The sequence below is a fragment of the Suillus subalutaceus genome (assembly GCF_016647625.1).
Source record: "Suillus subalutaceus strain FC151 chromosome Unknown DFJ58scaffold_123, whole genome shotgun sequence".
Taxonomy (NCBI): domain Eukaryota; kingdom Fungi; phylum Basidiomycota; class Agaricomycetes; order Boletales; family Suillaceae; genus Suillus; species Suillus subalutaceus.
The window spans coordinates 17,465-31,323 of NW_024540372.1; the positions used below are offsets into that span (position 1 = coordinate 17,465).

At 49.1% G+C, this 13,859-nt stretch overlaps 4 protein-coding genes across 4 annotated transcripts; 1 reads left to right on the top strand and 3 right to left on the bottom strand.

The window, feature by feature from the left end:
- Nucleotides 1-1,342: 1,342 nt before the first annotated feature.
- Nucleotides 1,343-3,461, bottom strand: DFJ58DRAFT_844916 (fungal-specific transcription factor domain-containing protein; the record flags this gene model as incomplete). Its single annotated transcript, XM_041393112.1, has 6 exons — nt 1,343-1,756; nt 1,815-2,638; nt 2,704-2,817; nt 2,869-3,112; nt 3,168-3,269; nt 3,351-3,461. The coding sequence occupies 6 exons, from the start codon at nt 3,459-3,461 to the stop codon at nt 1,343-1,345; spliced, it is 1,809 nt and encodes a 602-aa protein (XP_041239572.1).
- Nucleotides 3,462-4,194: 733 nt separating this feature from the next.
- DFJ58DRAFT_807758 (uncharacterized protein) lies at nt 4,195-6,265 on the bottom strand. The gene is made up of 4 exons (XM_041391258.1): nt 6,108-6,265; nt 5,719-6,030; nt 5,060-5,662; nt 4,195-4,991 (listed from the first exon to the last, which is right to left on the bottom strand). The coding sequence occupies exons 1-4, from the start codon at nt 6,255-6,257 to the stop codon at nt 4,539-4,541; spliced, it is 1,518 nt and encodes a 505-aa protein (XP_041239573.1). The 5' UTR covers nt 6,258-6,265; the 3' UTR covers nt 4,195-4,538.
- Nucleotides 6,266-6,619: 354 nt separating this feature from the next.
- Nucleotides 6,620-7,334, top strand: DFJ58DRAFT_807761 (acyl CoA binding protein-domain-containing protein). Its single transcript, XM_041391259.1, has 5 exons — nt 6,620-6,765; nt 6,828-6,849; nt 6,906-6,973; nt 7,022-7,093; nt 7,143-7,334. The coding sequence occupies exons 1-5, from the start codon at nt 6,679-6,681 to the stop codon at nt 7,194-7,196; spliced, it is 303 nt and encodes a 100-aa protein (XP_041239574.1). The 5' UTR covers nt 6,620-6,678; the 3' UTR covers nt 7,197-7,334.
- A 2,590-nt stretch (nt 7,335-9,924) lies between these two features.
- On the bottom strand, nt 9,925-13,448 carry DFJ58DRAFT_688525 (uncharacterized protein). The gene is made up of 3 exons (XM_041383347.1): nt 13,085-13,448; nt 12,103-13,034; nt 9,925-12,055 (listed from the first exon to the last, which is right to left on the bottom strand). Exons 1-3 carry the CDS (start codon nt 13,162-13,164, stop codon nt 10,125-10,127), a joined length of 2,943 nt encoding a protein of 980 aa, XP_041239575.1. The 5' UTR covers nt 13,165-13,448; the 3' UTR covers nt 9,925-10,124.
- Between the last annotated feature and the right edge of the window lie 411 nt (nt 13,449-13,859).

Genomic DNA, 13,859 nt, shown 5'->3' on the forward strand with positions numbered 1-13,859 from the left:
GAGTCACCCTACAGTTGAATAATGAACGATGTCAATATTCAGTATGGCCAATGCGAAAACGCACCGTCACCGTAAAACGTTCGCCAATTAACGTTTAACCTTTGAACAGCTGACATTGAAATAAGAACTCACATGAGGAAGTGTGTTTCATCTTGAAAGAAGTGAACTTTGTAAAAAAAGATTCTGGCCACCTGAGAGCCGCGTAATTGCCACCCCAAACCCTGCAATCTGCATTTGTCAAGGAAGCCCGAGTTTTATATGGTATGATATCTGCAAACAAACAACCATAACACTACCAGGGCGATCCTAGTATTCGCAGTATCACCGTGGAAGGCGATCACAACAAATTTCCGATAATTGGACGATGCATCCTGCCAGTTCGTGACTGGCCCGTGCAAATCGGTAGTGGATAGTCACCGGGACGTGGCCGACCCAAATTATGGATATTTCCCTATAAGTATTTCCGCACATCGCCAGGGTCATCATGATGGATACTAATATCAAGGAGGGTCGCAGCACGAGCGCCGCGGGGTTGCTGCGTCGTTCTGGAGTGTCGCTGCAAGTACCAGTTATGTAACGGAGCCTGGCTTGGCTTGTCGAAGCAGTCCTAAGCAGTCCTAGGTCCTGTAGATTGATTAATATCTAAGGCACCACTTGTGAATGATTTTTTTCTTACAAGGCGTAAATGGCCCGTGGAAGGCTGGAACACGAGAACAACACTGGAAGGCTTGAGAGTTTCATAATGATGAAATCCCGCCAGTGTTCTTTGATTAGGTTGTACCAACTTTGATCTGAATGCCGCAGCAAGGAGGTTTCGGATGTTATTATTCTAAATAGGACTTGCTATGTTCCGAGTAGCTCGCAGAAGACCTGTCATGGGACCAACTGAGAACGTTATGACCGGTTGACCGAATTTCAGAGGGACCAATTTGAAACTACATGCACATATATTCAGATGAGGCAAGTATTACACGATGATAAGCAAATTAATTCGGCTCACCCGACTAGCGGTGCTGAGATGACATTAACATCACAGCATCATGCGGTGGCATCAACAATAGATCACGATAGGAGATATCCTTGTGATGGCGGTGCCTCTTGAGGCTGTGGAGATGTGTCTAGAAAAACAATACATAGCATTTGTATGTTGTGTGTAGTATGGCACAGATGCAGGTTCGTGAGCATGTAGTGTGATATACAACTTGTGTGGTATGAAAATGAAGATCTTGAGGAAATAATTGGCCGCGCTGCACACCAGGGGGGGCGCCGAATACTTTTAACAGATCATGAAGAGAGCCAGATAGCAATGAAGGGAAAAAGTTTATGTGTCGTAGGATAGGCCTTAGACAAGAAGCATCTGCGACTGCTGCATGACGACACGCCAGTCCACGGGCTCCCCTCGTTCTCGGCTGCTCCACACTTCTCTCATAAGTTGAGCGACCCGGGTACAGTTCCCCACCGTCTCCGTCTGCTGCTCCTGCAGGCGCCGCAGGAAGTAATTGCGATAAGCAAGGACATCCGTCAGGCAGCCACATATGCATATGCTGAACACGACGCTGCGCACAACATGGCGTGCTGTGCTGATGTCTTCAGCACGCCTGAGACATTCGACTGTTTCTGTGATGTGGGTCATGATCTCTGGACATTGAGGGTGATCCCCAGAGATGACGGAATGGAGATAGACAAGGGCAGACGCGCGGAATACGTCAGACGTGAGGCGCCGTCGGCGCGACTGTTCTGTGTCAAAGCCGTAGAGCTGATCGGGGTCACCGGTAGGACTTCAAGATGGTTTCGATTTCGTGTCCGCGTCTGACGAGTTCAGGAACGCTGAGTCTACCAGCACGCCTACACTCGTCCTTCCAGCATGCGAGATCAGCAATTTCAGCGAGGGCGAGAACGATGCGGTTTTCGCATCCCATGACGCCCATCATAGAAAGCTCCGGTCTGCCATCATTAACGGTACCGGTGGAACCATAGAGCGAACGGAGCACTTCAAGGAACTTGGGACGACGGATTAGTGTCGCCGAGGCGAGTACATCGAACCACATGGACGTCTTGATAATAAACTGCATACTGTCACTGCATGAACGCAGGGCCCAGTCTGGCGCAGCATGTTTCCGCTGGAGAACTTTAATTGAAAATTCGCAAGCGCTGTCGAGGAACGCTTGCCACTGCCCTTGTCCTCCAGAGAAGAGGAAATAGGAGACCATGCAAAGGCTTGCAAGAGCATCTCCTTCCGTCACCGGTGCCCTTTGGATGCGTGTGTACACATCATGATCTGATGGTGCAGCGTAACCAATTGCACCTTGGGTGCTCTTTCGGTGCAAATCCGCAAGTAAACATGCAGCCTCTCGGGCTGAATCACTGGAATGTATGAGTTTCCATACGAGTTCACCAATGGACCCGTCGGCATGCAAGTACTGGATACGGAGAACATGTTGCATATAGTGTTGCAATGAGGCGTTTTGTTGCATGTTCAGGTTAACCCAGTTGTGATGCATGGTGTTGTTGTAGTTAACGGATTGGGGCAAGAGATATCCAGAGGGTATGACGTTATACTCGTCTTCGACCGAGAAGGATGCATGGTACGTTGCAGAGAAGTCGCTGGTGTGAGGTCGAGGCAGGTTTGATTGCGTCCCTGCCAAAAGGAGGGCTTGAGTACTATGATACATACATACATTCAGTAACGATACGGGGTCTTACATGATGGTTCTAAGCTAGTCGTATAAGTAGTGGAAGGATACGCAGGCAGCATAACCCCAGGATAATTTTCCCGAGCGTCCAATGGTGAATCAATGTCCTGCATCACGGGAAGTCCTGCGACAGAATGAGAAAACAAGCAAGATTATTCCATGATATGAGTCTTACGAGCATCAGTGTCCCCCCGAAGATAATCATTACGTGTTATACCCGGGTGTCGCTCGTCGCTGGAGATCGACAACGTCGGGGTCTGCGGACTCGTGCTCGGGGAAGCATAGTCCGCCGAAAGTGATAGTATAGAAGGTTCCTGGTCGTTGGGACGAGGCCCAGCACCAGAATGCCCCTTAATCATTCCTTGTGCGGCAAGAAAGTTTTTAATTTTTTCTCGTAGGTCGACGACCTTGTCGTTTGCCTTGAGGGATATAATAAGCCAAATGATAAGGGAAAGATAAAAATAAATAACATACACGCAACCATTCTGGACGCTTTGCGCCAAAACCGAGACATTGTAGACGAAGACGAACACATGTTTGGCAGCTACCGTCTGCGTTGGCCGACTCGTCGCATTTCTAGGAGGGGGTGAATGAGCGCCTGATGACAAAGAGGTGGCGATCGAAGATCGAAGGAATGACGTGCATGCGAGGACCTACCTTCCGGCGGATTCTGCACGTGTAACAGCCCGACTTGGCGCGCACAGCGCCTTTAGCCTTGGGCGCTCCGGAACGCCTAGACTGTGTAGGAGACTTTGGTACAGCGGGCATGATGATTATGAAGATAGAGGTATAAGGGGAGAGTGTGGGGTAAGAAAGATACAGAGAGAGAAATGGTATACAAAGAGACAGAAAGAGACAAGAGGAAGCGACACAGAACGCATTCTGGATGTAGGAGAGTATAAGTACATAACGTTCGACGAGAACGGGGAACGTCAACACCTGTTTAACCAACGAAATGACCAAATAAGGAAAATAGCAAATCTATCAAGATAATGTTTGACATAAAGTACTTTCGGGGTCTCGCATTACCAAACATCCACCCCCATACCATGAGAACTTGGCAAGGGGCGTCTTTTGCTTCCGCGCGTTAAACGGCACTCTTTACATCGCGGCCTTCCAATTCGGGCGCTAGCTGATCATCATTCTATGATCAGGTTGTACAGCTTTGTGTACACTTGTGTATCCACAACATGTCAATTCGCTTCACAGAGTACAGCCATCTCTACGCTTCATCCTAGGTCGCTTCCTCCACATCACTGCCACTTTCATATGCCACAGATCCTGTCAATACCCAAAGGTGGCAAAATCAAGTGGCAGTCCTTTCGAAATACATGTGCCGACCTGCCTCATGCCTCACTACAACCGTTACGGTCGGGGTGGTATCCATCAGACAGCCGGACAAGAGCCCCGTCCGACCCTCTCCGGTTCTTACTTTGAATACCGTCAAGAGACCCCATGGACCAACAATAACGCTCAAAATGGATCTGCTTGTCAAATCCTCCGCGCTTGTCGCTTTGACCAGCTTTGGCCCTGCCAATGATTATCAAACCAGTATTGTATATGAAATGACTGCCGAACAATCAAAAAACGAACTCAGGTCCCATTCGTCCAACCATTGTAGCGCAAGCGAATAGAGGTTGTCTACATAAACTGCAGAACACCAGACTAAGGCATAGATATCGCTAGAAGAGGAATAGAACTGATGCCCGTGAGGCAATAAATGATGACAGTCGAGTTCAAATACAGCCGGGGAAGCATGATTGGAATAAAACTGACGTGAGAGTGTTACATTGAAGGATAACTGGTGACTTGGAAGAATGCCGTTATCTTGGTTTGTACTTTGTTCTAGTCCTCCGAAATGGGCGCTGCGGAAATGCCACTCGGTCCGCTTATACTCAAGTTCCTGACCTTGTGTCTCAACCCGCTACTCGATGCCGATCCTCCCCCAGAGCCCTGATTGGCATCTGCACCAGAAGCCGCCGGCTTCGAGGCGCTAGCGACGTTTCCACTCGAGTCTCCTGGCACAACGCCAGCGCCTGATCGTCGAGCTATAAGAGCACGAATGGCACTAAGCCATTTAATTTCTTCTTCCTCACTTGGAGCACATAAAAGCAGCGTCCTTTTCGTCGTGACTATCTTGAACGTGAAGCGGCCGTGCGAGTCATCCGGTGCTGTTGACGATGCTAATGGCGAAGTGGAAGGAGGAGGAATAGGCGCGCTGTGCTTGTGATTCCGCATATCGAACTCCAGGGCATCGAGAATCTCTGAAAATGAAAACTGCCGATGGGGTTTTGTGTCCTGATAGCCACATTCAATTGGTCCCGTGTTAGCAAGGATCCGACGTGGAGTACAAGAATACCCATTACCATGTGACTTCCCGAATAGACCAATTTTTCGCCATTCAACACGAACCACCGTTTGCGCCAATTATGTCGCTTCGAACCACACTTCATCAAGTAGCCAGATATGACTATCTTTGCGGCTTCTTTTGGTATGGCTTGCGTCCGCGTGGGTGAGGAAGACATTGCAGGTCGATTCTGTGAGGAGGTTGAGTAAGTTCGCTGTGCGCTTGGCGAGGCATCCTCTGAGTCCGAGGAGGTTATATTTTGAGCGTGGGATACTTGTGGTGGCGAATGCGAGACCATAATGCGACAGGGCACTGATTGAGCCCCGGGAATTGGTATAGGGGGTGTTATTAATGATGTTTGAGTTGAAATGGTCATAAGAGCCTCCCTGGCATCCTGTATCGCCTGGACCCACCGCTGAACCTCTACCGGACTTTCGGCCTGGAGATAGAACGTTCTGACAGTAGAGACGACACCAAACGTATTGGTATGTTTCTTGAGCGTGACTGGGGTGCAGGAATGTACGTCGGAGAGATCCAGTAAGCGTAACAGTTGGTATTCCGCATTGGTCTTGTAATACGCGATATGTGCAGGTCGGAGCACAAACCATCGTTTCTTCCATGTCTGTGATAATTGCTATCCACACCGAATGCGAAGAAGACGGTCTTCGATGTACGAACCTTGCGTCGCTCGCCTTTCTTCCATAGATAGCCCGACTTGATCATCTTCTCATCGAAAGAACTGTGCGGTTTCTCGGCCATGGTTGCGGTCCTCCAACCACCCACCTCTTCCTCCTCTTCGTCCTCGTCAGACTCCTCACCACTTCTTGATTTTCCCTCTGCAATGGATGATAGTGGATGCTGAGATGTGCTGCCGGAGACCGCGTTAGAACCATATGACTGAGATGTTGGAGAAACTAGATCGGGAGACAGAGCTGAGTCTGAGTCAGACTCGGTTCCAGAAACGTGTGAAGGTTGTGACACTGGAAGGGCCTGCAGGGTTCAGATCGATCCGGATTATGTGACAAAATCAGGAGAATTAGGGTTGACTTGGTTGGATGCATACGAACCTTCTTAGGTCTAGCTGTTGAATGCACGGACAATTTTCTTTGTACTTCCTGTAGTGACGGCGGAGGAGCTGACCGTGAAGCACTACTAGTCGTCATGGGTGGGAGTGAGATGCGTGTGTGTTTTCGTGACCAACATGTCACAACAATCATTCGTGACATGCAGTCACACCAGCGACGTGGAGCCTGAGACTGCGCTCAGCGACGAGCGCTCGCACTCGACCAATTAGACTTCTGTAAAGGAAAAACGATTAACAGATGAATCCAGTGAGTACTTTTTGCATAAGCGTGCAGTATTATAGGCTAGACATGATTTTGGATGTTGAGGACTAGACTCTAGAGTGATTCACGTTCCATGAACTTATCTACTAGACTACTACGACACCAAGTGCTTGGCCAATGGTGTCTTGTTCAAAGCGACTCTGAAACAAATGGGATATTGCGCGCTTGTCAGCTGATAAGATCTCTGAAGGGAAAAAATGCAGCCGGTTCCAGATCTGGCAATTGCTGCCAGAGAGCTGCGTTCTCTCCTCACCTAGATCAGCTCCAGCATCTTCATCTCTCGCCTTCAACGATGTCCTCTCAATTCGAAAAAGCTGTTGCGTACGTCCAAGGTCTGGACAAGAACGAATCAGGCCCGGATGCTACCATCAAGTTGGAGGCGAGTTATCATTACGTTGAAGACCGTAGATGAGCCATACTGATTGATACGGGCATCCACAGTTTTACAAATTCTACAAGCAAGGTTCTTGTGTTATCTCTGTAGAAGAATATAAACTGACTTTTCGTCGGCGATCAAAGCTACTGTGGGAGATGCGGATCCGGCCAAGCAACCCTCTATGTTCCAATTCGTCGAGCGTGCTAAATGGTGAGTGGAAACAACCCTAGATAAGTTGTCCTAACCTGTCTCGCAGGACCTGCTTGGAATGGCATCAAGGGAATGTCGAAGAAGGATGCGGAGGAGAACTACTGTGAAACAACTTATCAAAGTTCGTGATACTTCCCGCCCGCTGATCTTGTGTCTGAACATGAAATCAGTACCTCAAGGAGAAGCACCCCAATGAGCCCATCCTCAAAGAGCTCGAAGGTTAAACTATCTGTTATGCGACACGTGGATAGCATACTCGTATTTTGTAATTCAACCAAGAAGTGATCGAGCTGCCACTTCACCCGAACATATAGGAGTATTCAACAAGCAACCCAAAACGAGATTGTAATGCCCATCAAAAAGCGCTCGGAACGTGCTAAGTCAGGTGCCTTGGTTCCACAGGCTACCACATGCAATCTCCGATTCAAGATCACTCCAAATAATGATGAAGGGGTGTTCGAGGACCTGTCAGATGACGCCGGCAACTGCGGTGGTCTGCTGTGGTAAGTTTCGGCGCCCGTTTTTCATATACCTGCCACAAGAAGTCGGAGAAGTGTAAAGAACCTTTCAATTTATTCGAGACGATCGGACGGATATGACGAACACCCGGATACCTATCGCGTTCTATTCATTTACAGCGGCAGATGGCAAACAACGCTGTGCTTCTGGTGGCCTAGATGTGGAGCCAAGTTGTGCATGACATAGTGGTCCTCGCAGTGCGGTCCACAGTAACCCAGGTCGCCGGCAGCCCCATGTTTACTGCGGAGATAAACAACTTGCAGTGCAAGTGGGGATTGAATAAAGTTCAAACAGCATCGGATTAATGAGCTTCGAATTCCTCGTGAGTAGTATATGCTCTCGCAAGAAGCACTTTCATGACACACGGTGGGTAAGCCTAACACAACACTGAGGTGTATATACGCGATCATCGCTGTGCCCTGGCGATCAAAGCTTCCCGAACTTTCAAGTGCTGTCAAGTTGAACTCAGTCCAAGGTCGGGAAAATTTCCACGAACATTTTTGAGCTCAGCGAGACGCGCTACACGCGGCATCTGTATTGCTCCGACTGAGGTCTGTCTACATAGGGGAGCCGTAGTGCATTCAGTTTTGGCAAGTACAAGATTGGCTAGTTTCCACAACGTGTCCCTAATCTATTTATCAAGGATTTCAACCGTGACGAACTCAAATCATGTCGTTGGTTTTACACTAAACCGAATAGCAGTCGAGACCAGTCACCTTCCAGCGAACAAATATAGTAGCAATTCCTAGTTCTAATGCCAAGAGCGCTCCCTGACTACCCAGTTCAGCTCTCCTTGAATTCAGGCCTGTGTAGGGTCAACAGCATTGATGGCACGTGTTGGATAAACCGATCATAAGATTGACAACGCAAAAATGTGAGTTTACATGCCCCTTCACTCTCTAATCGCTTGCCGCATTCAGACACACAAAATTCAAGGCTCCTTAGCAGGCTGATTCAAAATTCATCACTTATTCACGCAAGCAGTTGGTTAAACGGTTCAATTCATTCAAAAGCTTCTGTACTAGAGTCCGATCAAGGAATCCGACTGCCCTGGGAGATGTCTCAATAATGTCTCAAGAGCCGGAACTACCCTGTAAAAATACTCCGCAGGCCCGACGGCGGTGTGACCCTAGATCTAACTTCGCACTTTGGTCACCATGGCCCCACTTATACCCAATTGTAACTCACAATCAAGCTCAAACTAACAAATCACATCAATGATACTGGTGTACATATACGTACATATGATCCAGATAAAATAACGGCAGATCGCTAATTGGGAAGCGAACGTAAGCAATAGCAATGCATTATGGAATGCGCTCCTTAACAATGCGGACCCATAAGTGTCGCATCGGTCTCTAGCTGCCAGTGTCCCCATCCGGCGCCGTAACCCTATGCAGGTGAGTAAGATTGTGACTTGGCTTATCGAGTTCGTTCGGAACTTAAGCGCCCCTTTTAGGATGTGCAGTGAAAGCCATGCTTTCGCCTTATCTTTAGGAAATTCCAACTATAGGCACTAAAACCAAGACCAACCCTGAACCTTCTACCTCGGTCACCGGGTTCTGTGAATGCCAGCAATGACAACAAGACGAATAGTAATTCAAATTTTGCCTCGTGTAAGTGGACTTACTATAACGGCCGTAGCACTTTGTCTTGTACTAACGGGTCGGGGCGTATGACACACACAGGTGCACTAAGCTTGACAGGGACAGGGGCACCCACATTTACCCATAGCAGGTTCGTTCTGCATGCTGTCACTGTGTCAAGGCGGTGCTTCGTGGTTGATGTGATCCGTAGCTGTTAGCGACAACAGCAATCATTGTAGTGGACGGGCACCGCCCCACTATAACTCAATAATCGAGTCGACTGTCAAAATAGCGATGAGGACAGAGTTGTCGAACATGATTGATTGTATGTTGACCCAGGAACTGTTATGGGGGCTCACTGTCTTACAAATGACAGACGTGGGCAGATCCCTCAATTAATTCTCTCATAGTCGTCAAGAAGCATTCGGATTCAGTAAATCATTCTAGAACGGTCCCTTCTGTGCTATACTTGTTCTCATGACGGTGCCCGCGTGCTAAGTGTGGGCAGGCTCGTGGTTCCTTGTTCTTCGACTACCGAGCTTGGCTGTTCTAAGTACTCGCGTACTCGTCGCCATCGGTTTCCAGTACATGCACCGATCACAATTTACCACTACCGTAACCAATCATTTGATGTTCCCCTGTGGCAAACATCTTTGATCGTTGGATGCATGGTGCGCCCGGATGATGATCTACCTGCCAAGAAGACATGTGCAATGTTGGTAATTGAGGTCATAGTCCTATTTTCAAGCACGTTCCCAAAGAATGTCCAGGGCACAATGCATGAATCGAGGCCCACAGCAGTTCCCTTTTCTGGTCTGCGTGGCATATACTTACTATTACAACTTTTCCAATCACCGTGCTACCTTCGGACCATAGATATGTGCATTTAAAATAAACTAAACATTTGGTGACCGTGAGGAATAATCGTCAGTCAGATGGTGTCTCGTATTACAGCTACTCAAACAACGACAGTAAAAACAGGAGGGTAAACAATACAATTCGTTCCAGAACAAGTCCAGAGATTAACAAAGGGGCAGAAGTCGCAATTTAGGCACATTGCTTGTCAGGGTTGGCAACATACAACGATGCTCGCGGAGCTAGACCATACTGAATGGTTGGACGGGTACGGGAAGGCACTTCTTCTCGCTTGCGAGTATTCCGCGGAGGTGGAGAACATTCCGCCACTAGATTGTTCGTCACCTGCCGTTCGATTTCCTGAACCCTAGATGTCACAACATGACCTGCGGCCCTTGCGAACCGAGAACCATGAGTGGTGGGTCCAGTCCTCGAAGACTCTTTTGAGGAAGAAGAGGGACATGATGCCAGAGATATAGGTCGGGAAGAGGTAAGCTTGCTTTGATCGGATGATAAGCCACCCAAAATTCCGTGTTCATTTGCGCTAATCGAACCAATCGAAGCTGTTCGATGTGATGTGGATCCGTCCGAAGCAATTCGCTGTACGACATCATAGCTTCCGCCCAGCCGCTCTGCGACCTCAGTGTTCGCTGTCCGGCCACTATAGACAGATGGAGAGATCAGGCGAATATGTCTGACTGGTTGCTCATATTTGGATTCAAGAGAGTCCGGGGAAGCATTCGATTCGTTGATCGACATGAGTGGCGGAGCTGGGTTAGGGTCCCGTAAATCTAGTGGTTTCTGACCGGTAGAATTGCGTCGATCAAGTAGAGATGTCTTCATAAATCGCCCCCACCAGCTGTCTGATCGACGAATGGGGTTCGAAGAAGGTGAATACGAGTCAAGGATGGAGGAGTGGCGCTGTGAAGGTGCAATAGTTGGTGCAGAGGAGTGCAATGTGGATGGCGTCACAGGACTATGAGGCGGCTGCGAGAGAAAGCTTGGTTGGGAGGCATAAATGTTGCTGGAAGAATGGGCGTGGGAAGACGAATTGTTTTGTGAGGAGCCAGGGCATGATGCCAGGGTGTTGGTCGAGTCGGACGCGACCTCATGCAAAGGACTGAGGGTGGGAATGGTTGCGGAGACAGGCAAAGGGGTCCTCAGTGGGCGAAGGGGTGGTAGGTCTCGGCTCCCAACATCAACATCAATGTTGTCATACTCGTCATCAGGCTTGAGTACCCCATGGTCTGGCTGATGCGAGTTGTACTCCCCATCATGCGGCACAGGATCTGAGAATGGATCTGTGTATGACCGTGAGATGCCATCTCGTCCATGGGAGCGTCCGCTGTCGGGCATCACGTTGTACGAGTTGTTTCCCTCAGTCATCAGGCCCTCGCGATCACCCTCAATTTTCTCCCAATCATCCCAACCTTGGCCGCTATTGCCTGCACTGGGCTCCCTGGAAATCATGCCGCGCACCAGAGCGCTCATCGAGCGCATGGACCATGTACTAGTTCCGCCGCTGCCTTCCCTGCGTAATATATCCAGAGGACTGCCCCACCCGAATTCTCGCGTGTCTTCGTCGGCGAACATATCACGGCGCGGACGAGGTGGCAGGGGGGAACAATGTTTGCTTAACCCGAGAGCTGCAGCCAGCGGGAGGGCGCGTGCACCTAGGAATCCGTGACTCCTTTGCTCGGAACGCATGGACAAAAAATTAGCAGGACTGCCATCGATACTGTCATACTCATGGTCACCACCAAGAATGAGGAACCTCCCGTTGCTCGAAGACTGGCGTCCCCGCGAACGTTTAATATACCAGACAGTTGCAAGTCCACCAGCAATGAGCCCAATGATACCGAAGGTGGTACCTAGAGCGATAGCGGTTATGTTATTATTACTAGAGCTGGAATCAGCACCGGCAGTACTCGTTGGATACACCATTGAGGGTGCACCTGCACTCCCCCCACTTGTCCCAGAGTGACTAGTTTGGGAAGGTGCAGGGAGAGAAATGATGGCCGGGGTCGAACCCGCAGGTGGCGGACTATAAGAGGAGACCATGGACGAGCTAGAAGGGTCGTATATTTCCACGGTAGCAGACGCAGGTGCGGAGGATCCGTAGCCTGAGTTCGATCAGACAGAAGTAAAGAGCTAACAGGGATGGACTCACCAAAAGCAAAAAGCACTTGACCGTTACACTGTACTGCCAGGTGGTTCTTGCGAGCGCCAAGTTGCTGAAGGGACTGTGCTTCTTGCCAGACCATTGGATTTTGGGTGGTATTTAGTATCCATCCATCGCTATAGGTTGTCTGTAATTCGCCATCGCCACCCCCATGAATTAGGATTTCTCCAGTAGCGAGAACAACAGCCGCGAAGTCACGGCGTGGATTTGGTATGGTGTAATTCGAGACGGATATCATATCCCATGCGAGGATTGTCTGTGTCGTGTCAAGAGACCAAACGGTATTCAGGGGTATAAGCTCCCCACATGATGCACAATATCCACCCAAGATAAGGAGTCGTCCGTCAGGAAGAATGAGCGATGCGTGCCCATAAATGTCAGGTGGAGCATTACCACCGGATGGAAGCATCACGAACTCTTGTAACACAGGGTTAAAGAGGTAGTGATCAAAGAACGCATTTCCGGATCCATCAGCCTCCTCACCGCCGACAATCCAGACCATCCCGCCAGTTGATGATACTGAATGACGAATCCTCCTCATTGGTTCGCCACCCCAGTTCTGAGGCTCAATGAAAAATGACGGATCCGCACGATCGTAAGCGGAAACAAGTGTAGCAGAATCGTTAAGGGAAGTGAGGACTGTTTGTGAATTCGGTCCTGGTTGACCTCCGAAAAGCAGGAATGAAGTTGTGTTGAATGCAGAGAGTGTGTGCCATCCTAAACTGGGAGAAGAGCTCGTGGTGGTTGTATTTGAGAGCAGCTGCCACGGCGGAGAAGTGGCACTGAAGGATGTGGACAGGTCAAGTAACAATAGTTCTGATGTGGGCGGTGCAGATGTGTACGAGTATTGATCATATTGATCTGTCAGACCTCCGTGAACGTATAGAAGATTTTCCAACAAAGCTACCGCTTGTGCCCATCTATCGCACCGTTCCTGATAAGTGCCCGTCAACAAACATAATTAACGTACCTAGGTAGCGGAGTATATTGACATAGGGCAAGTGGTATCATGTAGTGCAGCACGGCCGCGGCGCGCCAACTACTAGCCATGACATATATAGAACCTATCTTGTTCAGTGACCTATGCAAAGAATGGACAGAAAAGTTGGAGAAAAGTATAAGTTAGTTGTAAGAGCGAGATATAAGTCGTTTTTTCGTGAAATGTCGTCGCGGAGGAGAGTGCACGAGCTGGTGGAGAACCTGAGTGCAGAACGTTCTGTCACATATAGGTATGCGGCATGTACTACAACTTGAACCGCAGCTGTGGGCCTGGGCCCACGTGGAAAATAACAAACGCTTTCAAACTTCAAATTGCTTTCGAACATGGAGGGCTGTGCCAAAGCTTTACCCGAGTACATCGCCTGACTCAGGCTGTCACAAGTTGCAACGCTGAGCCCACGAAAATATTGACTATGTATGTAGTATCCACCAAAACAATAAACACCACTTCGCAGTGGTTCGCAACATCAAAGCGTCTTAATGTGCAATCACTTATGACTACTTCCGAGTCAGTAGTGGACACGCCGGGCGCTCAAGAGAGGGAAGAAATGTTAACTGCCGGTGCCTAAACGTGCGCGTGAGCACTCACCCTGTCACGGTCACCTTGAAATCCCTAGCAACTCTGTGACGGGCGGTGTGCCAATTGAAGATGAATGCCAATAAGTCCCGAACCTTACTTATCCGCTACCAACCCAATTTTTATTGCATCCAAGTACTGATGTTACCAACTACGTGGATTCAGAATT

Excerpts from the sequence above, each read along its gene's own strand:
- DFJ58DRAFT_807758 (XM_041391258.1), bottom strand. The coding sequence starts at position 6,257 with ATGATTGTTGTGACATGTTGGTCACGAAAACACACACGCATCTCACTC. Across the intron at positions 6,031-6,107 it reads CAACAGCTAGACCTAAGAAG|GCCCTTCCAGTGTCACAACC; the intron begins GTTCGTATGCAT and ends TGAACCCTGCAG. Across the intron at positions 5,663-5,718 it reads AGAAAGGCGAGCGACGCAAG|ACATGGAAGAAACGATGGTT; the intron begins GTTCGTACATCG and ends CAATTATCACAG.
- DFJ58DRAFT_807761 (XM_041391259.1), top strand. The coding sequence starts at position 6,679 with ATGTCCTCTCAATTCGAAAAAGCTGTTGCGTACGTCCAAGGTCTGGAC. Across the intron at positions 6,974-7,021 it reads TCGTCGAGCGTGCTAAATGG|CTGCTTGGAATGGCATCAAG; the intron begins TGAGTGGAAACA and ends GTCTCGCAGGAC. Across the intron at positions 7,094-7,142 it reads CTGTGAAACAACTTATCAAA|TACCTCAAGGAGAAGCACCC; the intron begins GTTCGTGATACT and ends ACATGAAATCAG.
- DFJ58DRAFT_688525 (XM_041383347.1), bottom strand. The coding sequence starts at position 13,164 with ATGGCTAGTAGTTGGCGCGCCGCGGCCGTGCTGCACTACATGATACCA. Across the intron at positions 13,035-13,084 it reads CAATATACTCCGCTACCTAG|ATGGGCACAAGCGGTAGCTT; the intron begins GTACGTTAATTA and ends ACGGTGCGATAG. Across the intron at positions 12,056-12,102 it reads TCAAGTGCTTTTTGCTTTTG|GCTACGGATCCTCCGCACCT; the intron begins GTGAGTCCATCC and ends GATCGAACTCAG.